The 25,674-nt window shown below is 34.7% G+C and overlaps 3 protein-coding genes and 1 long non-coding RNA gene across 5 annotated transcripts in view; 1 reads left to right on the top strand and 3 right to left on the bottom strand.

The window, feature by feature from the left end:
- LOC119637816 (CDAN1-interacting nuclease 1) lies at window positions 1-3,412 on the bottom strand. Of its 2 annotated transcripts, XM_038034152.1 has the most exons (7): window positions 2,812-3,412; window positions 2,600-2,748; window positions 984-1,233; window positions 652-928; window positions 377-588; window positions 147-309; window positions 1-70 (listed from the first exon to the last, which is right to left on the bottom strand). In XM_038034152.1, exons 3-7 carry the CDS (start codon window positions 1,223-1,225, stop codon window positions 38-40), a joined length of 927 nt encoding a protein of 308 aa, XP_037890080.1. In that variant the 5' UTR covers window positions 1,226-1,233; window positions 2,600-2,748; window positions 2,812-3,412; the 3' UTR covers window positions 1-37. The 2 variants fall into 2 exon arrangements, with proteins under 2 accessions (XP_037890080.1, XP_037890081.1); XM_038034153.1 differs by having other exon boundaries at window positions 996-1,233; window positions 2,600-3,412.
- On the top strand, window positions 2,007-2,749 carry LOC119637817. Its single transcript, XR_005247341.1, has 2 exons — window positions 2,007-2,046; window positions 2,106-2,749. It is a non-coding gene; the product is annotated as an uncharacterized LOC119637817 (long non-coding RNA).
- Window positions 3,413-5,316: 1,904 nt separating the features above from the next.
- LOC119637935 (digestive cysteine proteinase 1) lies at window positions 5,317-7,671 on the bottom strand. The gene is made up of 5 exons (XM_038034403.1): window positions 7,609-7,671; window positions 7,409-7,531; window positions 6,588-7,166; window positions 6,119-6,532; window positions 5,317-6,068 (listed from the first exon to the last, which is right to left on the bottom strand). Exons 2-5 carry the CDS (start codon window positions 7,455-7,457, stop codon window positions 5,458-5,460), a joined length of 1,653 nt encoding a protein of 550 aa, XP_037890331.1. The 5' UTR covers window positions 7,458-7,531; window positions 7,609-7,671; the 3' UTR covers window positions 5,317-5,457.
- Window positions 7,672-13,389: 5,718 nt separating this feature from the next.
- Window positions 13,390-25,674, bottom strand: part of LOC119637751 (reversion-inducing cysteine-rich protein with Kazal motifs) — a 54,635-nt gene continuing 42,350 nt past the window's right edge. The window contains exons 4-8 of the mRNA XM_038033987.1: window positions 19,918-20,129; window positions 16,400-16,547; window positions 15,085-16,317; window positions 14,758-15,024; window positions 13,390-14,693 (exon numbers count right to left, since the gene is read on the bottom strand). Coding sequence (XP_037889915.1) covers window positions 13,891-14,693; window positions 14,758-15,024; window positions 15,085-16,317; window positions 16,400-16,547; window positions 19,918-20,129 — 2,663 coding nt within the window. The 3' untranslated portion in view covers window positions 13,390-13,890. The remainder of the gene's footprint in view (window positions 14,694-14,757; window positions 15,025-15,084; window positions 16,318-16,399; window positions 16,548-19,917; window positions 20,130-25,674) is intronic.

Genomic DNA, 25,674 nt, shown 5'->3' on the forward strand with positions numbered 1-25,674 from the left:
CAACACAAAAAACTGTGCAAAATATAATTCATTTTTACTACCACAAAAGCAAGCGGAAATGTTTGTATCTCTATGGGAAATCAATTGAATTAAAATGAATTAAATACATTTACAATAATCTTAAAAAACATCTCCATTCAACAAACGTTAACATTGTCCAAGTGTTGCATTGTTTTCGATAAATCCAGAAGTTCTAGATCCTCTAAACGAGGAAAGTCGTCTAAAACTATGATACCGTCATCATTGTCAGGCAGCGTAGCCGTTTCCTCTTGATATCCCATCCAATAGATCACAATGCCTGGACCAAATCTGTTATCACAAGTTTAATAACATTATTCAGGATATATTTTAACCAACAGCATGAATTTCTTTTTACCTATTACAATAACTTTGGTATTGTTGTTGAGTGTAATATCTATGTGATTTAATGTCTCCGAAACCTGCTTTGCTCTCAATCCAATTAATCACTTCTCCCCGGAAAAGAAATGGTAATATCATTTTGAGATCAGGCGTTTTGTCATAGCCCAAACGTCTCAGTTCATTTTCATCATGGAAATGCATGCCAGCCTTAGTGGCCAAATCTTTTAGCTAATCAAAAAAAGAAGATTTTGTTTTCCTTTTTCCTTACATTTTAAAGTCTTTTTCATTTGCCTTAAATTCATATTCTTCTCCTAAAATACGACGTTTCAAATCTACTAGAGGTCCATCTTGGTTGTCGCTGCACATACATTGAATTATGTTGGCTGATAATTGTTGATCTTCGATGAGTTGGGGGTATTTCAGGAGATGCGCGATTTCTGCTTTATTTTTCATTTCATATTTAAATTTTAAAATATAACGACACAAGGTTACTGGACCAACACGATGTTCTCTCGCAATCTTTAAAAGAATGTCTGAATCTTTGCTATTAGAACTACATTTGTTGTATCTGAAGAGGCTTACATTAATATAATCACAAATTTTGAAGTAACTTTATGACTTACATATCTACGTACTTCAAAGTTCGGGATTCATGGCGCCAGCGCAGTGCTTTAATATGTGTGGTTACTTGTACTTGTAAAATTGCTTTTAATGTTAGACTTTCAATAGAAGGAAATTTTTGTAATAAAGCGATCTCGCAATCGATAGCTAAGCCCTCAAATTGATCAATGAAGTCACATATAGTTTTGTACTCCTTACTTATTAGTATACGTTTTTTAACAACTGTGGTTGCTTTTTCATTCATCTTTTCAACTTTTTTTTAACAGATAATTTGACGACAAAACGAAAACGAAAAAAAGAAAAATTAAACAAATGCTAAGACAGCTGGGTTACCATAGTAAAAAAAATAAATTTTAATGTGGTGATAAAATTTAGGAAAGATTTAAATATGACATTTAAGTCTACTTTTATGTTGATACAACGAAAGCGACTGTTTACGTCATGCTCATACAATGCAGAAATTATGGTTTTGACTTCAGCTGTCCTCTGTTCAACATACCAAAAAAAAAAAAAAAAAAAAAAAAAAAAAGGACTTCAGCTTACCCAAATTAATGACTCTTAAATGCTAGAAGGGATGAAATGTATGTATGATTTGACACTTTTTCATTTTTTTCAAATACCTGGCCTCCTGTGTTAACGCTTTTCAAAATATCTGTTATTTATGTCTCGCAACGTCTAGCGAAACATTCAGAAATTTGAAATCGTTACTCTTTTCGTTCACTAATTTCAAAAAGGGGCCACATAAGGAAACTTAAGGCGAGTATAGCAGTGATGAGAAATGGTCATGAGAAATAAGAACTTCAGCGGTTTTCTGCTTGCTCTTATAATTAGCAGTTGGTCTATGGTTCTTAATTTTGCCGCACAACTCAAAACGCAAAATCAATTGAACACAGCTCGTGTGCGTTGCTAAAGCAAAATCATATGTTTGCTTACATAAACTTTAATGAAGAATTGTAAAATTAATAAAATGACAAATTTCTATAAAAAGTAATTTTTTAAAGCAAAAGACGAAAGAAAAGAAAAAAAAGGGCTTTAAAGAACAGAAGACAATTTTAATTATTCCTTGTAAGTCCATACAATAATTAATAGTATAGTATTTGTAACTAGTATCACTGCGTTTCTAGATTTATAATGAAACATTTGAGCTACAACGAAAGTTGAATAGCGGGAATTTTGCTACTATGACTAGGGTAATAATATAGCAAGATCATCGTGCTTATTCCAGATGCAGAAGGAGATTCTGACATGACTGAGCTGGAAAGGCGATTATGGGCACAAATTATGGACTGCCGTTATAGAAAATAAGCAGCCTTGTCGACACGCATGGCGCACAGACTTGTCGAATTGATCTTCATCCTGTCTTTCTTCCCTTCCGATTTTTTTTCATTTAATCAGCAAGTTTCAACATTAATTTCAAACATTTGCCATCTACATCCTTTCTAGAGCCAAATCTTCTTACATATTCCACAACCAACTGCGCTGGGTTCAGAAAATTCGTCAGTAGCGGGTGTTGCTCTTTCAACCAATCTTACTATCGATTCGATTTTATTGGTCCAATTTTGTTTCAATCCTACAAAAAAACAAAGTCTCTGTAATACTCATCATAAGTCATACTTACCAATTAGAGACTATGAAATCTCCTAAAAACGACAACGCTTTGCAGAATTTCTATTTAATGCTTTCATGAACATTAGCACTACCTGAATCTGCCTTCTTATGGTAGTTCATGGTAAGGCGACCTTTCAGTGATCTCCACCGCACTTTGCACTTTTCAAGTAAAAAAAAAAGGCTTCAAACATTTTGTAAATTTCTATATTGTATTTAGTGTACAAGTCGACTTCCGTGGATATGGCTTCCCAGTCATTTTCTTTTAGCCTTTATTTCAAAAGCCCATCTCCATTCAACATACCAAAAAAAAAAAAATATATTTCAAAAGCCTGGGAAACGTTTATTGTGCATTTCTTGCCTTTTGAAATTGCGTTGGTTAAGTGCTCTTCGATCTTTTTTTTAACTAATTAACTTTTATTTTTATATTTTTTAACTTTTCTTCTTTTCTCAATTCACTTAATTTAGTTTAATGTTTTTTTCTTTGTCTTTGCTAAATAATAAAAATGCATATATCGATTTCAAAGGCAGAAATATAAACCACATGACTTTGTTTTTTTTTTCACAACCACAGTTATTTTGTCTATCAAAGACGGCACATGCAGCATATAATTTATTCTTACCAATTCGCATGCTACGCATAACGCAACAATTATATTCAGCACAATAATTGCGCTATTTATCGTGAAGAATCCAATTTGACTTCGTAGTTTTCAAAGGTACAATCCATGCAATAAACATCGTATTCTTGGAAAGCGCCATTCCTTCGTGTGTACGTCATGAATGAGAAACTTCTTCAGCACAAGTTAAAAGAAAAATGGCCTAAAGCCAAGAATATTTTTTGACATGTCATCCTCGATAGTAATGCTGTCCAGTCGAGAAAAGTGTTTCAATCGAGTTATAAACAAGGGAATATTTGTCAAGCAGCTATCTAAATAAAGAACAATAGATTCGAACCGAGAGCAGACTTTAAAATAACAGTTGGAAAATTTTATGGAATGAAAATAGGGGCTGTTACTTTCTTGTTAAATGGAAAAATAAAATTTATGAACGCTTGTACGGCTTTGCACAGCATTTGCAATGATAGAACATAAACCAATCCAGAAAAAACTTAAAAAGAATTGGCAGCAATTTAAAAACAATTGAAGAAAAACTAGAAACCGAATTAAACAATCTTTAATGAATTAAGATGAATACCTTATCTTATGTTTAGTTAAACTTTTTTTTCATTCTTCCAGATATCTTTTTATTATATAAAATAATCTGTTTTTTCCAACATTTTGGAATTTCCGCCATTAATACGATTAAGTAGACTGGTAGCCTTTATGTTATATCTATTAATTATAGTAAATAAGTGGGTTTCATACGTTTTACTCGACAACAATTTTATTGTCGATAGTAAGAAGAACGTATACTCTATCGATTGTTCGTTGCTCGATAATTGAGAACTTTACGCAAACTTTACCCAAAAATTACTACCGTGTTTAATTGATATCGGGGACTATAAATAGGCCCCAGTTTATAAGTTTGTTAAACATTAATGCTTTGTAAACGATGGAATCAATATTTTTTGTTTGCTCTCTCCAAAAACTTCCTAAAGTTTTGTAATGATTTCTGCTCCGTAATTAGTCCATGTCTTCCTGTCTTTGCCTAGATCCAAAAGTGTAATAGATCACATTAATCAACATTATTAGTTTTTTTTTTCTTTTGATATGCTTGCTCGTGCGTTGCATAGTTTTCCGAAAATAAGTAGGCCTAAATTAATGTCGTTATATACCAATCTCGCCTGCGCTTTCTGCTTTTACTTTACCAGAGATATAAAAGTATCTGCCTTTGGGCTTATACCGGTGTAATCGTAAACAATGTCGTTCATCAGCTGATCTTTGTATATTTACCATATGTGCTGCCGTCCATATTCCTTTTATGTTTGTAAAGTTTATGAAATTATTTTCATGTTTGCGCTAAATGCAATAATAATAAACAATTCGGTGAACTTTAGTGTAAGGGTTATCAACAGTCAACTGATGCATATGTCAAAACAAGTGATAAGATTATATATATAGCAATGTAATGAATTTCAAAAAAATATACTTAATGACAGAAAAAGAAACAACATCTTTTGTAAATATTCTATAAATATATAAATTGTAAAAAATCAATTACAACAAAAGTAGGTCAAGCCTGCAGAAAAATAATGGTAATGGAATATAGATAAAAACCATTCCTAGTCATCACTTCAAGATTACATTGGTAGTATCATAGATAGGTTCCTAAGTATTTCTGTCATAATACGACGATTTCTGAAATCATGCACATTATTATATCCGTGTCGATAGTACTGTCTCATTTTAATTACCATTTAATTGAAATGCAGTGTAAAATAAGTGCGTTGCACGTAATGCTTTCATTTACTTTAGTATAACTGCAATCTTTCGCAGGTTTAAATAGTTTCTTGAAGGAAAGCACGGACGCGATACGATTAATACGTACGACATAAAGAATATTCTTTAGCACACGTTTCAAGGCTTTCGAAATTCAAGCACTTGAAAAGTTCAACAACCCCGGAAAAAGTGATCATAGTCACATATGTTTCAAAATATCAATTCAAAATGGCAAGCTTGCAAATTTTTTTATTCTACTTCTCGGAGATTTATTGTTTCCTTTTTCTATAAGAGTTTTCTTTAAGAATAGTGGTAAAATCTTTATAATTTGACTGTACGTTAAATCAAAATTATTGGTTTGAAAAGGTTTCTTTCATTTAGATATTTTTATTTATATAATTAATGAAAAGGTAAAGTTATCAAAGTAAAGCTTTTTAGCGAATAAATATGATTGAGTGCATGGCGTGCGTATGATTCTCAAATTCACCGTTTACATTTCCACAAAAGTAGGTGTAGTCATAACGCCGCAGTTATTTTCGCGCGCTGACATTAAAACGTAGCCATCGTTACCCCAATAAGTAGACCAAGAATTTTTGATCAGCCAATAGTGTTCGCCTTTCATTTTACCGTAGCCGACTGCCAGCACAGCATGATCTAAATTGTCTATGCCGTTTTTACAACTAGGCTCATAATAAACGCCGTGAGAATAGAAACTGAAAGATTTGGGAGAAGCGTCGATGGCTACTGACAACGGACCATGGTTGAGTAAAGCAATTTTAAAGGCATCCGGATCATTGGAGGTGACATTAACAAATCCTTTAATAGGAGCGACTAATGTAGCATTTTGAGCATGGCAATAGCCATCTTGCCCTAAATATGGACCGTATTCTTCTTCCGTAGGAACCCCGCCCATTTGCATCATCCATTGATAGCTACGGAAATCTTCGCCGCCATCACAACCGTTGTTACCGTATTCCCAAGAGCAATCGATTAGAGCCTGTTGTGATAAACGCACCAAATTTCCACCATTCTTCAGAAAATAAGCTCCTTCAACGTGCCCAATAGTACCGAACGACCAGCAGGATCCGCAAACAGATTGATCTGGGAAATGAAAATGTTCTTATTGAATTCTTCGCTTTCAAAAAAATCACCTTTGACTGGTGTTACAGCTCCATATAAACGCCAATCGTATTGGTCTGGTATTTGATCCTTTAGTTTACTTACATCGTAAGGAAAAGGTTTACCCGTATTGTAAACGCCTGTTGATCGAAAACCTCGCAAGGCTTTTAGCTCCTCGTCTGTTTTGTCAGCTAAATGATTGATAGCCAAGGCGTAATTGAGTTGAGCTCTGCTCTTTGATTGTATAAAACGTAAATTTTGTCTAAATACATTTTTACGATATTCATGTTCTTCCTCTGTCTGATATTTGATATTGTGTTTATTCTTATAGTGGTTGAATGCATGATCTACATGATGTTGTGTAGCGGGATGGATAAATTCTTCCATTGGATTAAAAGTTGCGTAGTGACCTTTCCCAGGACCTGGAAAACCCTCGCATTCCATATCTAAGAAAAACATGGGTTCCAATGAGAAATGGAGTTTAATGACTCGACTGCTTACCGGGATCCAATTCAAATATTACGTTTGGAATATCATCGTGCTCATAACCATCATAATCCAGATAGTAATGATCATAATGAGAACCCAATAAAGTATTGTAACCACGCATTTCGTAGCGCACGGGTATAGGCATACGAGAGCCGGGATAGTGAGGTGACTTTTTGTAGCGCACCCATAAAGTATAGACATTCTTTTTTTGTTCTATCGTCTCTTCTAAACGGAATTTATCACAAACAAGTCCTAAAAAAGTTTCCGTGCCCACTAATTGAAAATCTGTTGCGTTCGGTAATACGGACTGTATTTGAATACGATTATCGGCAGTTCCATTCAATTGAAGACAAGTTACTTTATTTAATTGATTTTTATTGGTAACTGGAGCTAATTTTAAAGAGGTGCCATACTGGTCTTCACCAGCCAACTGATAAGTTTTCACCATACCGTCATAGTAATCAATACGTGATCGTCGCGTATTTTTATCATACCAAGCGAAAAATGGTTCAGCGATTTCGGCATACGGAATATAAAGAGTGCCTTTGGTAATATATGTAGCATCCCAACGAGGTGGTTTGGTGGCGAAGGCTTAATAAGTAAAGTTTTAATATTTCTGATAAAATTCGCATAACTTTTTATATAATAAAGCAAAAAAAGCGATTTTGTAGAACTTTCTACTAATTTTTAATATTTTTCGCTTATTTCGTTATATTGTTCGTAGTTTCCAAATAATTTGTTACAAAATTACCTCCTTACCGAATTTCTCCTTTTTTTTCGTAAAATGTTTAAAATCATTTTGTTTGCTTGAAGTATTAAGTTTCTTAATTTACCTGTTAAATCGAAGCTAACTAAAACAGTAAAGATCAATGGAAAATACATAATTGATTCTGTATTAAGTTTCAGTTAAGAAACTATCAACTCCACTAAGATTGCGTCCTCGCTGTATCTATTTACTGGTTGTTTAAACATATGATTTATATCATATAAATTAAATTAAATTAATTTAGTTTAATTTGTTATTGTTTGTCACCTCTCTTGAAAAGAACCGCTAAGCTCGACGTTAAGCTTGACACTAATGTATAAATTTTAATCAATGCGCAATAAACGTGATTTTTTTTGCTTTTCATTGCTTTCGTATTCTGAGAACGACGGCCGTCAAAGTAAACCGGTGCGCTAGGATTGTTATTTTGTTGGTAAAACTTAAGTTAATGTAGAATTTTTTTTTTAAACATCTTCCTATTTTGCTGCTTTCTTCCTTTTTTGACATCTTCAATATTTTTTTGAAAAATTCACCTATGGAATACATACTATTCAAGTCGAACCTATACATGCTTTAAAATTTTTTTTGTTGGGATAAATTATAAGCAAAAAAATCTCGCACAATATGGTCTCTTCGGATATTGCCTCACCTTATTTTTCTGTTTTGTCTGTATAAGCTTTAATTGCTATTGTCGCTGTTATATTGTTTTTAACCGTCATTGCTTATTTTCTTTTGGCAGTATCCGTTACTTACGATTTGCATAAAATATTAAAATCAAAATGTGTAGTGACATTCATCCTCTAAAGAGGCTGAAGCAATTTGAAGTTTGAAGTTGATATAGTTATGTATGCTTAAAGCACTTGGATTGTACACACAGTATATGTTTACAATTCAAGCAAGTCTTAACCCTGAACTGTTAAACTAATTGCTTAACCCTTAAGAAAAGCCTTTCAGAGGCTAAAATCTGTATTCATCTCAGTTGTAGCATATATCAAATGCTTGAATTCTATGCCTTTTAAAGCCTCGTTGATGACGGATCATCATTTTCCCAGCTTATTAGAACCATTCCACAATTGATACCGAGAGTATGGGATCAATTTATGCCAAATTCTTTGCGTGCTATATATCCGATATAAGCAATAGCATAAGTGGAAACGCTGATATTTTAAATGCTTATAACAAAATATTAAACTTTTATAACCTTGATCTATTTAATTTTTTTCATATCTTTGTTTTGTAGTGAAAAATCGCCACTTTTTCTTCACCTAGAATATATAACGAAAATGATGCCTTATTTTCATGCAAAGGTATAGTTTTTCCTAAAGCCCACATATTGGAGGACGTTAACTGACGTGATGCAATTTTTGCAGACTTACTCTACCTTTTTTTCTTTTGATATTCGTAATTGCTCATATGCAATAAAGTACAAATCAATGCTCTGCCGTACCAGGACCCAATTCCGTGTTGTTGATTTGCTGACTCACAGAAGAAGAAGACTAATCAGTCAAGGGATATTCCCTATTTGAGTAACGCGGTAAGTGCCAAAAAGAAATGAGGAAAGAGAAAGGAAGAAAGAAATAAGGAGGTGGTGGCCACTATCTATTGGATGTGTGCCCAATCGATAATTGTTTTTATGTCTTTACTGAATGGGCGACAAAAGGATTCTCTGCCGCACTGACTTTGTAGTCGCGATTCTTACCTATCGGCTACTTATGTGGATAAAGATAAAAGATATTGGAAAAGGCGTTTTTATAATTTCCACCTGTATATGGTGAAGTCCAAAAAGATAGACCTATTAAAATATTTCACATTAAACCTTTTTGTTAATAAGGCCTACTATTCTATGAGAAACCTTGTATGGTGTGGGCCCAAGAAATAGATCTACGAGGTTAATTTTTGTATCCAAAATTATAAAGTATTAACATTTAAACTTTTTTAACGTGTAAGGATTAAAATTTCATAAGAATCCTTATGTGCGGTGGGATCCAAAAAATAGACTTTTGTGGTCCAAATTAGGTAAAATTGATTTCTACGTCAAATTACCAATGTTCACCATGTGATATTGAAAATTAGATGTTTTCTTTCCATTCATAAAGTTTCAGTTTTTGCAGGAATGATTATATCAGAAGATATTCAAAAAATTGCAGAATCTGATTCAAATTTTTCACAGCAGTTAAGAATGCGGAAATACTATTACTCAGTGATTTTTTTCGAGAAATTTTTTACATTTTCTTTCACATATGATTTTTTAAAATAGATGTTCCAACAAGTGGGCAGTTCCGAGCTATTTTTAATAGAGTTCGTCTTCGACCCAAAATACGTTAGTGCACCAAAAACCAAAATAAATATCTCAAAAATTGCGGCTTGTGGCTTGAACACAAGAATATATATGTTACACAGGCCCGCACAAACTGAATATAATCTATGGCATAATTAGGGTAGGGTACAAAAAGTTGGTTTTTTCACTCTATGTTACTTATGAATTGTATTAACATTTCACTCAGTACAGAGTTTATGTTAACTTTTAGAAACTTTTTGTTGTAAATTGTTAAACCAATTTTTTTTCTTTAATTTATTTTTTAATACATTCTATTTTCTCTCTTTTGATTAAAATCGCAAAGACTAAGTAGCGGTGTGCATCTGCTTATGTATATAAAAACATTATATATTAAAAGCTCCTTATTCGCGCTTCCTTTATTCGCGGTTTCACTATTCGCAGATGAAAAAAATGCGACCCAATTTCCATATTCCCGGCTATAGATTTCCTTATTCGCGGATTTTTTGTTTCTGAAGTTGAAACTTATTTTAAAAAAAAGAATTTAGACTTTAAAGCACTTCTAGTTTTGGACAATGCACCAGGTCATCCTCGCGAACTTGAAACTATGCATCCAAACATGAAAGTGACATTTTTACCTCCCAACACGACGGCTTTGCTTCAACCTATGGGCCAAGGAATAATCCAGACCTTTAAGCTCTATTACATTAGACGAACCTTCAAAATCATATTGGATAATATGGAATGTAATCCTGATATGAATGTTATGGGATGCAGAAAGAAATTTGACGTAGCAAAATACATCGTAAACACAAAAGAATCATTGGAAGAACTGAAGCCGCACACATTGAGGTCATGCTGGAAAACACGGTGGCCTGCTCTGACTGCGGAAGAATCAGTGCAAGCACTGAATTGATTTTTTTATATATTTGAATTTTTTTTTATTTTGTCACCTAGGAACGTATCCCCTATAATCCCATATAAATTACCATTCCGTATTCACGGTTTCTGTATTCGCGGCATTTTTATGGAACGTATCCCCCGCTAATAAGGAGCTTTTACTGTATATATTATAAGACTGGACTGGACATTTCGTTGGCAACCTATGCGCAGCAAAATTATTATGTGCAAAAATATTGTAAACCGTCTTTTTGATTTTACGTTATTTGTGTAAATCTTCTTGAAATTAAGTTTGTATCACTGAATTGTGATTTTTAGGATAGTCTAGGTTTCATTTACAATATTAAGAAATCTATTTACAAATTATATACGGAAACTTATATTTACAACGCTTTAATTCTCGTTTTGTTCTTGTTCGTCCGAATGCTCCAATTCAACTCTCTTGATTCGAGCCTCTCCACTAAGTTTTCGACAACGTGCAATGAATGGGTATTCAGTTTTCCCCTTTCTTTAGAATATTAATTATGTCTTAGAAAATCGACTAATTTTCCTGAAAACTCAAATTATTAAGTATGCCATTTTCGTAACAATATATATTAGTTTGGGGAAAAAGAAATCCATTATTTTTTCGGTAGATGGCTGCACTGATAGATCTTCTCGTAAAGTATCGATCAAACAATTTCAGATTTATGCTCGTTGGAAAGGTGACATTTCGCAGTAAAAAAAATTCTTTAGCTGTTTTTTGTTTGGTGCATTCAGTTGTGTGTTACAGCGTGTTAAAAATGGAAGTGAACAAAGAGAAAATTCGGTACATTTTACAGTTTTTCTTTGACAAAGGCGAAAATGCAAGCCAGGCGGCTAAAATTGTGAATGGTGTTTATGGTTCCGATACTGTAACAACCAATTATGTGCAATTTTGGTTCCGTAGATTCCGTTCAGGAATTTTTGATGTTAAAGGTGCACCTCGCACAGGTAGGCCGGCCGTCGAAAATGTCGTTAAAATCGGAGAAATGATCGAAGTTCACCGGCATGTTAGCAGTCGTAACATCGCCCAGGAGCTAAAAATCGGCCATAAAACAGTTTTAAATCATTTACACAAAGCTGGATTTAAAAAGAAGCTCGATGTTTGGGTGCCACACCACTTAACAGAAAAAAACATGATGGATCGAATTTCCATCTGCGAAGCCTTGGCCAAACGGAATGAGATAGACCCATTTCTTAAACGGATGGTGACTGGAGATAAGAAATGGATCACATACGATAACCCTGTGCGAAAACGATCGTGGTCAAAGAGAGGTGAAGCACCTCAAACGGCCAAGAAGGTTTTGCTATGCATTTGGTGGGACTGGAAAGGGATTATTTATTATGAGTTGCTTATATATGGCCAAACGCTAAATTCTGATCTCTACTGTCAACAACTGGACCGTTTGAAGATAGCGATTGACCAGAAACGGCCAGAATTGGCCAACAGGAGAGGTGTCGTGCTCCACCAGGACAACGCTAGGCCACACACATCTACAGTGACTCGCCAGAAACTTCGGGAGCTTGGTTGGGAAGTTTTAATGCATTCGCCATACAGTGCGGACTTGGTACCAAGCGATTATTATCTTTTTCTTGCATTGCAAAATTTCTTTGATGATAAAGAATTGGAATCTAGGAAGGGTTGTGAAAATCGACTACTAGAGTTTTTTGCAAATAGAGACTAGGACTTCTATGAGAGAGGCATTTTGAAGTTACCTTTAAAATGGCAACAAATCATACAACAAAACGGTGTATATTTGACCCAAATCGGACAATCCGAAGCATGTTAAATAAAGTCCTGAATTTCATATAAAATTAATGGATTTCTTTTTCCCCAAACTAATATTATTCATATATAAGATGGAACATTTCACTAGCTTTTACAAAAGATATTTGAACAGAAACCCTCCGTCTTTTTGCATACAGAGCTTTTACTATTACTTAAACTATAACTAAGTCATAAGCTGAATAGTATCAAGTATAAAATTGACTTTCTTGTAAAAATCATATGTATAAAAACGTTTTAACGGTTTTAATAGTTCGGAAAGAAAGTTTTTTTGTTTTGAATAAATTTGCAGGTGTACACATAACTTGGGATAATAAAAGCAAATTAATGAAATGTTGCAGTGAATCACAAGTGAAAGTCGAAAAGGAAAATAGAGCGCTTTTACGAATAAATGCTTTGTAGGGAATATATAAAATATATGGAAAGAACATAAGCACTTTGTAAAGCATCTACGCATGCCTATTCCCGAAGGGATCGCAAATCACAAATTTTAAGCTTTCAAGGGTTTATTTCCAGGCTCGCGCCTTACCTTTCGTATCAGATGTATGAGAGTAATAATTATTAGATTGCACAGGTCAATCTACATGTGGCAAATGTGATATAATGCTTTTCAATTTGCTCCATAGTTTTCCTAACCTTTATAAGAATAAAAATGCAACATTTTTTTACAAAATCACAAAAGCTATGACAAGAAAACTCGCTCATGAACTCTTGTTTATGACTAGCAATGGTCTACAACTAGAATATGTCTGGTAGTATAATCCACCATCCCTCCTTTATGGGTGTAATAAAGCTAAGTGGTTGCATTGATATTTGCAATTCAAACCGAAGAGATCAAAGATCGTATTATTTGCACTGAATATTATAAGATATTCAGTTTGGGGTTTACTCCTGCCTGATTTGGTACAAAAAAAGTATTTGCAATATGTGGGTTTTATTTCAATATGTATGAAAAATTTATTGCATAATTTATTACTTTTCTCATTACTTTAATCATTTTATAAAATAACATCTACTGGAAGTTACTTAACAGATTACGAGTATTTGATTGTATTATATATTTGGATATAAAGAATTAAACTTTGGTAATTTTGAAACATTAATTAAATATATGTATATATTTTAATGCAAATCTAGTCTATTAAACTGGTTTGTCTAACTATGAGACTTAATGTAATTATTTGTTAACAAATCCCGTTTCATTTTTTTCTTTTCATTTTAATTTTTTCTTGCTAATATCACAAAGAGATCCTTAAATATTGATAGTTGAATACATAATTTAGGGTTAACATTCTTTAATTTCCTCAGCAAAAAGTGTTTTAAAATGTTTTCTCAACGAAAAAAGAAAAAAATAATAATAATAATTAAATTTTCGAAAGGCACTTCTTTTCTAAATAACTAATAACTAAATGAACTTATAAATAATTACATGTTGGCACCAAGAATTCACTTGATTTTCTTAATAAAAATATATACAAGTTTAGTAGGAGAAGGGAGAATGAAAAAAACAAAGAAAAAAACCAAAAAATTAAATAAATAAATAAATAAGTAAGATAAACCATTGTTAAAACTATAATTTGAACGAGTGATGATAAGTAGTTGTTATAAACGTTATAAACAAAATCAGTGCAATTAATTTAGAATTTTTATGAAGGCCCTTAACAGCTTTATTATCTACATTGCCTTCCAAAATATTCGATTCAGTTAGTCCGGATAATATTAAATTTGTAGTTATTCTGTGAGATTGCGCCAAAATCATGGCAGATATTTTCTCGGCTTCTCTTGTGCAAGCTTCAATTTGCATACGCGTGGGCGTACTCGTTCTTGGCACTATACCTACAAATATGCCAACTTCCATGGTAAGAAATCCGGTTAATTGGCATTCGGTTATTTGTATAAGAGCATCTAATTCTCTAAGAACACTGCGCAGAGTCAAAAGATCTTTGTGTTGACCACGCAACGCGTAAAGCGCCCGATCGATTTGTTTGCGTGAGTAAATAATCCGAAAAGCCCCTGCACATATGGGGCAGCAGGCTCCTGGTGGTACAATACTGCGACAGTAGGGTGAGGGTGGACTTGGGCACTTAACCAAACGGCAACGTCTCCGGCCCATTTCGTTCATAAGCAAACCAACTTCACGACAACGACCTCGATAGTCGACTAAAACATAATCAGCCCATGCCGCACATTCATGGGGATAATTTACTCCATTTATACCGCAAACGGGACCTTTCCAAGAGCAGCCACGATTGCAAGAGCCCCAATGCGCAAAATTGGCTCTGGTCCGTACTAGTTGACAAGCGGAATTATAGGTTATAGCTTTGGTATCGCAAACAGGTTGATCGTTACTTTCGCAGGCTTGGGTTTGATTAACTGTAAATACAAAAAAATTAATCTTAAATAAACTGTTAACAGTCAATCAAATTCCATAGTTTACCGCATATATACTGCAAACAGGGTTTATGCATATTAGACAAACAAATTTGTCGATGCTCAACGCATTCACTTCCAGCTGGGCAATGATAGGAACCCGGTGTACAAGGACTCCATATTGAACAAGCACCATATTCTACATCACTATCCTGTAAACCCAAACAACGGGCCACGCAAAGCGAAGGATACGTTCTGCCATTGCTACCACAGACGGGTACGTAATGTGTAGGACAGTTGCAGGGAAGGCTGGTGTACGAAACATCAGTATATCCTTTAAGCACAAATACAAGTCTGAGGCTTGTTTGCATATTAAATTTCCAAAGAAAATTACCTGGAAATCTGCATTGTTTCTTCGTACAAGTTATCTCTTCGGCGTAACAAGTGCAGAGATTACATTCTAAATAAAACGATGTACCATGTTTTATTTTTCTACCACCGGGTAAAATGCAGCTTTCATATGATACACTTGGTAAAGGCTGACAGTGTTCAATGCGACCTTGCAAACCACAGCGACAAACCTTAAAACCGCCACGATTAGCTGACAATTGTACAGGTATACGTACGTAGGCACCAAAAGGTACCAAATAATTGGATGTTTCACCTAAAGCGCAGCCTGGTACGCATTGAAATGTCATTGATCCGTTACGAGCGGCTAAGCAGGCTTCGCTGGCATTGCAAGGATGGCCTTTGCAAGGTGATGTAATTTTATGATGGCCGCCCGTGTCTTTCGGGGCGTCGCTTTCTTCTAAGTAAGGTCGTAACGATAAACATGGCACCGCTTCTCCCTCGGGATGTAGTCTGCCACAAATTGCGTCAGCGTTCAGTGTAGTGTTCATGCGTGTCCAATCCATGCATTCGCTTAAAATTTCAAAACAGTTCTCACGACATATATGATTGTAATGACCTTGGCGAGTGCATGGTTTAATTTGCAAGACGCATGCAACAGCTTTCCATTTCTGTGGTGAACAGCGTGTCATATTCTTAATCGGTAAATTAACGCCCGGCAAGCTCACATAACCGCGTTGTTGCCACATTAAAAGATCGGATTTAGCAGCCAAGTCCGCGTCAGCAGTGCAACTGCGAAACAGTTCTGTAGGACGGTTATTGAAATTCGTGCAAAAACTTAAGCCATCGCAACCTAGTTCACACGGTTCGTCAACCTCATCTACGCATTGGCGCAAATTTAGTTCATTGGGTTGCATGAGACATGCACTCTCAAAGTTGTTCATCGATGTCGTCCAATCGGTGGTATATGTTTGCAAACATAGGCGCCTACACTTTGCACTCATTGCTTTTTCGCAACAGTGTAGTTTAGCGCCATCTATTCCCAAACGATTGATTTGTGAAACTTCACTTTCTTGTGAATTTGTGGCAGTAGCCGGCACGAATATTTTCCGTTCGGCCGTAAAGAAACATTGCCATAAAGGCAAATGTGGTAAAATCGTACCACAACCACCCGATTCCATTTCTCCAATAATAATGTCAGTGCTTTCGGTGGTGTTTAAAATAAGACGACATATATGACGGCAGCTTTCATTATCAGAAAAGTCACAACAGGGCATATCTGATAAATTAAACAAAGGAAGAAAAAATAATGAAAAAGAAGGATTCCCCCTTTTGGTTCTAGAAGACGGTTCTATACTTACATTTGTATGAATTAGTTATTGGTGTCATGTCGGTAATATTTTTGACGCACTGCAAAACGTCGTTATTTCTTTCGGCGCACATCTCATGTAAGCGGCGACGATTGTTACGCTTATTTGCAGTTAGAGGTTCAAATATTTCGCGACAAGCCTGCAATTAAAAAAGCAAATAAAGGGTATTTGCGATCCCTTGTAACACATCTTGAATAATTACATGCGAATATAAAAAAATTGTACGATTGTTTTGTAACTGTGGGCGATTTTGTTTTAAAATTTTAAATGAATTTGGTAAATGTTTGCAGCAATTTCAGGCCGAAATTTACTATAGGTTGCAATATTTTGGTTTATGTTCATCGTTTTAGTTGTACTAAACTTGTCAAAATATCCCTTAGCGATCTCATAAGGTGTGTAGGTTTTTTAGTTGAGATAATATTGTTCATCTGTCCGCTTTTGACTACCTTTAAAACGGTCCCGAAAATTGAGAAACATAGAAAGCTGCAATTTATTAAGTATTTCCAAAGATAAGATTTAACGCAACGCAACAACGCAAAAATAAACAATAATCTGAAACTCTCTGTATAATTAATTGTCTTATGTGGTAAAATTTAATTTCTTTTATTTTTGGCTATAATAGGCGTGCTACCATTTAGATCCAATACTGGAATGCATAAAATTAAAGTAATGAAAAAATATTAAGGATTCCTTCTTCAATGCTGCGTAAATAACCGAGCGTATATTTGTTGTCTCATTACGTCTATTTATGTCCATTTTGACTTAGACTTTGACTCTTGCTGCACTGATCGCTTTAGAAATATTTTTTGCAACCATTTAAACTTGTATGTACGTCTGTACGCCTGTTCTCGTGAATTTGTGCTCAGCTTAAAGGTCGCAATTCTTGGCATATTTGGACGAAATCCATTATGTTATGTTGGCGTTGTTTTAATTCAATGATGGACGATTCGGAAAATGGATTTGATCATTAAGGACTAGATCGTTTAATATTAGATGACTGCATGTATTTTGATCAGTTTTTCACTTTAAAAAAGTATTTATTGAAAAAAATTGATACAATACATATTAATCAAAATAGTTTTCAATGTTTTCTACAACTTTTTCCCCTCTTTGTACACTACCTATTGTTGATCGCACCGTACGCACAGAAAAGCTTTGTGGCCATGATTCAATTTCTATGTGGTTGGCTCTCCCAGAGTAATCCATGACATTTGAGATTAAGATTGTTGTAGTAGATCCACTTTTCATCGCTGCCAGTTGCAATACGCCACAGTAAACTCTTGTCCTTTTTGCCCAGCAAGCAATGAAATGGCGATTTTGAAACGGTTCGAAATGTCATTTTCAGTCAATTCGTATGGTAGTCATTTTGCCTTCTTTTTGGATTTTTCCCATCGTATATAAACGTCTAGAAACCATTGATTTATCAACTGCTAAGGCATTCGAAAGTGCTTTGAGAGTTTGGGTTGGGTTTTTGTCCAATAAGTTTTGCAATTCATGGTCATCCAACTTTTTTGGTCCTCCAGGCCATTCTTTGCCGTTGACACCAAAATCACCACTCTTAAAGCGTTGATACCAAAACCGATAGTTGAGATTGGATAAAGCAGCATCACCATAAGCCTGTAAAATTGCTGAAAAGGCTTCGACAGCAGATTTCTTCAAATCAAACAACAAAAGTAATGAATGTCGAAAATGCAATTTTGATCGTTCCATAGTTAGCGTCTGTGTATATTGAAAACTCATTAATACTGAATGGAAAATTTTTATTTTAAATCATAGAATTTAACCTTTGTGTAGTAAATGTCGCTGATCAAAATACATGCACGCATTTATTACTTTTTTAAGAATATTTTGTAAGGTTTTCAAAATAAAACTTTTTGTCGTAGAGGCATGTGGGCGTTGTAGGCCTATCCCTTGAAAAGTTTATATCAATACCAAATTCTTTTTCAAATTTTTCGTCGATATTTTCATTTTCGCTAACGGGAGAATGTATGCCACAAATATTGCAAAGTTACGCAAACAGACAGATGGACAGACTAACGGGTGGACATGTGCCTTCAAGGTTTATAACTGTCCAAGAATTTGTATACTTTATGGGGTTTCTGAAGCTTGTTTCCGCGTGTTATAAAGTCATTGAAAAAATAATTAAGTTTTGATACACTATAATATTGGGTAGGCGCGTTAAATTTTTTTCCATTTTTGTACACAGATGCTACAGCATAACCAATTGAATACGTGTTCAAATTTTTGTATATTTATTTGTTATAGTTTATGAGCAATAAGCAAAAAAAAAAACAATTTTTCATTCCTTTTGAAAAACGGAGCTTTTCTCAGTTTACGCGTTGCTGTGGGCGTGACCGTTGACCGATTTTTCCCATTTTCAACAAAAGCCTACGTGCAGGAAGTTCCACTGTTTCTGGCAAATTTGAAGTCGATAGCTTCATTTTTGCGGCCAGGAGATTGTTTACAACCGACATTACACAGACGGAGAGACGGACATGCTTAAATCGATCTAGAATTTGATGCTGATCAAGAACTTTATGAGATCTACGATGCTTTCTTTTGGGGTGATGGGTATAAAAATTAAAAATGTATAGAAAAAGATATTCAAAAAATAATAATAACAATCACAAAATGAATTTTATTTTCTTTTTGTATTGTCAAAGTTTGTTAAAACTCCTCTTTATTACTTATTTCTCCATCATTACAAAAATTGTCTGATGCAGTTGCAATTACCGGCCTGTTTCAATCTTGCAATTCTATTGAAATTTCTCGATAAGAAGCTAAAGGACTTTCCAATCCTCTTTTGAATTCACGGCTACGTACTATTGAAGAATCTTTTTCAACGAAAAAATCTTTTAATTTTTTTATTAAAATTATTTCTTCTTGCAGATTAGTTAAATTTATATAAGAACTTTTCCATTTTCACGATATTTATATCTCTTTTGCGAAATACATATTTCGCTTCTTATAAAAACGCAGCGGCAACATTTTCTCTAATTTCTTTTTCATTTTCTACACAATCGAAAAAACATCGAGCGGAATATGTGCATGTTGATCTTTTGAAATCGTGTTATATCGAATTCATGTTTTAAAAGTACCTTTTTATACAAGGACGCCTTTATCTTATTCTTTAATAGTGCAAGAAGCGAAAATGTAGCTGAAGTCGTTCTGTGGGAAATATACGGGAAAAAAATTTTCTGACTTATTTATGTGTAATAGAAACGTTGCAATTTCGACTTCTACACTTGTTATGTGACAATGCTCTTATCTCAACCTTAAGATGGGAACTTTGTCTATTTTCTTTTTGTTTATTTTGTCAATTACGAAAAAATATTCTTTATATGGAAGCCACACCCACTTATTAAAATGGTAATTGAATTAATAATATACACAGTAAACGCCCACGTCGTACTCATGTGTACATGCTTACCCATATGTGTGAAATGGCGTTCATATACGCTGGCGCATATATTCATTGTTTATTGCATACATTCGTAATACATACTTACCTGTAAGCATTCTGATGTGCGAGCATTGCCGCAACAACGATCACCAGACTCTTGACGCTCGAAACAGGCAAACATATGCTGTTCATCACTCTGACGACATGCATTAATTAATTCACCCGTAGTTGAGGACGTTGCACAGGCATTACTGCAACGTGGCGAAAGACCCAAGCCGCAACAGCGACGACCCGACCACTGAGATCCACGAGCCACAGCTTTTTATGATATTGATATCCACATACATATACGACAAAGAGCAAATAGAAAAAGCATAGAAAAGTTACATATTAATAAACGAAAGGCGAAGCAAGACGAAAGAGATGGGTATGTGTGTCATACATGACAGAGCCGCGAGTTTCATACAATCCAAACTGCGAATAAAAAAAAAATGGAACTCATTTAAATTGTCAATCTAATTGATGACAAGCAATTATTTTCTGTCATTCATTTCGTTTATGCTTTCGCATATGAATGCTATCTTTTCAACTTGTAAGCGGCTTCTGCATGTTGGTCTATCGAATAAATCAAATCTCAATTGAACAATTGATCAATTCAAACAACTTTATGCCGTTGCACAAACCAGGCGGCGTTTGCTTATTTATGAGCTGCCGTACAAGTGTTTTGATTAAGCCACCCTTCAAGAGACTAATACAATTTTTAAATTAAATATTATTTAAGACAATCGCCGGTTAAGCTGTTGCTAAAAAAATCCTTATAATATTCTTAGTTTTGCATATTATTTTGATGTTATTCGACGATTTCAATTCACCCCTACGCCTACATCGAATAACTTTGAAGATTTTAGAAAAGCGCTTAACCGTGCGGATGTTATTCAATCAAAGTCTTTTAAAATTGATTATCAAAACTTTTCATTACTTAATTGCATTTTATATAATATATGGACGTTTTGCAATTTTTTAACAGTTTATTATTATTATAATTAATTTGGCCAGAGAAATAAATTGAAAGCCTAAAGTCTTAAAGTACAAACACGTTAGTCTACCGTCTTTATTGCAAAGTGAACCGCACTTGAGATTTGAACCCATAAGTTCTTAGTCGAGTTCCTTTACCTAGTCGATCACTTAGGCGAATTTGAAAACTTTAAAAACTCGATATTATTGGGATTGAAGTGATGTATAGTTAAATAATAACATTCAAATTTGCTTCTAAGCAGTTTTTAGATTTTATTATTGAGAGAGAATAAATAAAAGTTTGCTTAGGTTGCTTATTGTAAACTGCAGTTAGAGTTGACGGGTGAATAATAATCAAATCAATTAAAAGTTACTACGCTTCGTTACGCATTATATAAAGGGAAAGTGAACAACTTTTCTTTTTGCGACGGAACCAATGATACATCGAAATACATCGAGATACATCGAAAAGCTCTTTTTTCTATTTTTATTGGTTTCATTCCAATAATATAAGACTTAACATGAATTACTGTTTTTGTAGTAGTTAGATCATTTATTATTACGTTTAAAAGGCAGTAAAGCTTTCTCATTTAAATGTAGGGTACTTAGTGGTGGGCCGTGGCCCTCCGCAAAGTTTCTTACTTCTTTCTTAGGTTAGCATCAGGAATCATGTCAGTATCTTCAGCAGTTAATGAGATAGGCTTCTTCATTTTTACTTTCTAGGCTGAACAAACCATTCTTCATACAAGTCAAGAAGTTTCTGGCGAGTCACTGTAGATGTGTGTGGTCTAGCGTTATCCTGGTGGAACACGACACCTCTCCTGTTGGCCAATTCTGGCCGTTTCTGGTCAATCGCTATCTTCAAACGGTCCAGTTGTTGACAGTAGAGATCAGAATTTAGCGTTTGGCCATATATAAGCAACTCGTAATAAATAATCCCCTTCCAGTCCCACCAAATACATAGCAAAACCTTCCTGGCCGTTTGAGGTGCTTCACCTCTCTTTGACCACGATCGTTTTCGCACAGGGTTATCGTATGTGATCCATTTCTCATCTCCAGTCACCATCCGTTTAAGAAATGGGTCTATCTCATTCCGTTTGGCCAAGGCTTCGCAGATGGAAATTCGATCCATCATGTTTTTTTCTGTTAATTGGTGTGGCACCCAAACATCGAGCTTCTTTTTGAATCCAGCTTTGTGTAAATGGTTTAAAACTGTTTTATGGTCGATTTTTAGCTCCTCGGCGATGTTACGACTGCTAACATGCCAGTGAACTTCGATCATTTCTACGATTTTATCGACATTTTCGACGACCGGCCTACCTGTGCGAGATGCATCTTTAACATCAAAAATTCCTGAACGGAATCTACGAAACCAAAATTGCACATAATTGGCTGTTACAGTATCGGAACCATAAACACCATTCACAATTTTAGCCGCCTGGCTTGCATTTTCGCCTTTGTCAAAGAAAAACTGTACAATGCACCGAATTTTCTCTTTGTTCACTTCCATTTTTAACACGCCGTGACTCACAACTGAATGAACCAAACAAAAAACAGCTAAAGAATTTTTTTTACTGCGAAATGTCACCTTTCCAACGAGCATAAATATGAAATTGTTTGATCGATACTTTACGAGAAATCTATCAGTGCAGCCATCTACCGAAAAAATAATGGATTTCTTTTTCCCCAAACTAATATAAGAAAGTCTCTAGCAGGTAGCCCACAAAATTTGAAAAATGTAGATCAACATTTGTTATATCCTAAAGGTAAAACTGTGACATGTCTCTTATTAAACATGATTACTATAAAACCCTGACAATAAATTGAGAAATGACGAATCTTCACATACATCTTATGAATACGACATCATTTATATTGCTGATGAATTAATCACAAATAATATGTTATAACCGAGTTGTTAACATTCATTTTTATGGAAAACCGGTAAAAAAATTTATAATAATTAACTTTTCTACGAGAAAAAACCTAAATGTGAACATTCAATTTAACTGTATTACTTTTTTCACTTTCCATATGGATTAAACCCACCAGTCACATAAAAATTGCGATATTGCTGACGATTGTTTTTTGGCCATTCCATCTCATTAATTTCATATGTGGTTCGGTAAAAGCTACGTATGTATTTATTCATTCTGCGATACTCTTTGAATTTATATTCGTTTTAAAAAACTCATCGATTCAAGTCAATTTGTGTTCTGAGTAGTGCGTGTTTTCTTTTTCGTCTGCGATTTTTTAGCTCGTGCCTTTTCAGGGTTTTTGCAAAAACCGATTATCGCGTGTTACCGTATGTTCTTCTGTTTGCTCTAAATATAATAAAAATAAATAAAAAAAAAAAACAAAAAAGAAAACAAAAATAAAAAATTTAAAACAATTGACATTATCCTTAGTAGTTCCCAAACCTTTTCAAGTGGGTGGTTATCTCCAAAATTACTAAATAATAGAAAACCATAAGGCCCGGGGCCGCCAGATAAAAACTCAAACAGATTTCACCTATTAGTGGACATATCCACCCAAAGAAAAAATATTAAAAATCTGGACTTTCCGGTGTTACCAACCAGTAAAATCACTCCTATTGACAAAACATATGCTGTCGTTTCTTCAACTGATACTAGCATAACAATTTCACAAATCAGTCCTTTTGCTGTAAAAAAAGCCCTAGATAGCATTACAACATATATAGACCCTATCTCGATTCTACGTAATGGGAATTTACTTGTCCGCGCTGAGAACCGGCGCGCAACTGGAAACCTCCTAAAGTCGAAATCATTAGCTAATTTATGTGCTATTTTTGCCAAACTTCATCCCAACCTGAACTCGGTTAGAGGCGCAATTTATGCCCCATGCTTAAAGCATGTGCCGGAAGATGAAATAGTTCGCGAAACGGGCAATCAAGGAGTGACTGAAGTCCATAAATTCACTAAATTAAATGGCGACGAAAAAAACCAGCTCTCCTACAGGTAGGATTATTATGACCTTTGATCGGTACCGGTTACCGCAAACTGTTGATGTGGCTTGGTATAAATATAAAGTAAAACTCTTCACTCCAAATCCCATGAGGTGCAAAAACTGCCAACGGTCACACCGCAAATAGGTGCACCAGTGCTCCATATTATGCTAACTGTGGTCTCTCTCCACATGCTGAATGCTGTACCCGTAATTTTTACTTAAATTGCAATGATCAGCACTCGGCGTTAGACGAACAATGCCCACGTTTTATACAAATGCGTGAAATTCTAGATATGTAAACAGAAAATTACTGTAGCATGGGCGAAGCGCGATGCAAATACCAGGAATCCATCTGGAACCCAATGAATTAACAAATGTAATACCTACGCCGCTGTCGCCTCGCATATCGAGCCTAATAAGCCTTAACTCCAACTCCTTCCAATGAAAAACCTGTTCTACCATCAATCAAAAATTACATTGCAAAACCAGTTCCATCACCCGCCAAAGATAATATTAAAAAAACCAAAACAACAGCAAATATTGAAAAAATTAAAACAACAATACCTATCCTAAGGTCTGACAAACTACATTGCCCAGAATCAACAGCTCTCAACTTTACTCAACAAATTACAAGCTGTAATGAATCCAATCTATCATCCCTTAACCAACCTTCAAATAATTCACGTGCGCCGACTCGTTGCACTTCCTATTGCGACCGTTTCGACGGAAACGTTGATATGTCAACTAACCCACCTACCATTCCGTTTCCATGTCACTACAATTGAATAGTGTTTTTAAAATTCTACAATGGAACATTAAGGGACTTCTTAATAATTTCGATGAACTCCGTACACTCGTAAGTGATTTCAGTCCAACCTTTATATCGCTTCAAGAAGCCCATTGTAGAAGCTCTTTTAATCCTATTCCACCCAAATCATTTACTGGATATTTCAACAATGCTGATCAAAATTTATATTCTAAACAAGGAGTTGGTGTCTTTATAAAATCAAGTATACCTCACAAACGCATAAATTTCAGCTCAAACATATAAGACGTACCGATACAAATAACCTTAAAAATAAAATTTACAGTGATTTCGCTTTATATCCCACCTTCACAATCGTTTTCTCAACAAGAACTCAACAACTTATTCTCCGTTCTTTCCCGTCCATTAGTTATATGCGGCGAATTTAATAGCTAGAATACCATTTGGGGCTCAACAGTAAACGACAGTCGTGTTTTAGAAAAGGCCTTCATTCAAAGCAATCTCTGCATTTTAAATGATGGAAAACCAACGCACTTTTCAACTCATCATACTTTTTGACATATTGATTTAACATGTTGCTCTCTGTCACTTCTTCCTTTGTTTTCCTGGTCTATTTCTGATGATCTACATAATAGTGATCACTATCCAATCATAATCGATCTTAACCTTTCAAAGTCCTCTGTTACTCCAGCAAAACAGGCCAAATTCCTCGTAGATAAAGCGGATTGGATCAGTTATTCCAAACAGGCCGAGTCATTTCTGAATTCGAAGCCATTTAACGGGAACTGCAACCATGATGCTGCTATTATGTCTAAAGCGATTCGCATGGCTGCTTATTTTTCTATTCCTCAATCCAACAGCTCTTTTAAACGAGCTATGGTTCCTTGGTGGAACAACATGCTCGTTGGTTTTTGAGGAAAAATAAAATAGATCTATGGCAACGCTTTAAGAGATGTCCTGATCATGATCATTTGTTATTCTACAAAAAGGCCAATGCTCAGGAAGGAACTACGAAAATCAAAGCCACTTAGTTTCGAACTTTTTTCGAGAGGAATTCACAGAAATACATCAATGAAAGTTGCCTGGAACAAAATCAACAGACTTAATGGAACTTCA

Source organism: Glossina fuscipes, unplaced genomic scaffold (assembly GCF_014805625.2).
Source record: "Glossina fuscipes isolate IAEA_lab_2018 unplaced genomic scaffold, Yale_Gfus_2 61, whole genome shotgun sequence".
Lineage (NCBI taxonomy): Eukaryota > Metazoa > Arthropoda > Insecta > Diptera > Glossinidae > Glossina > Glossina fuscipes.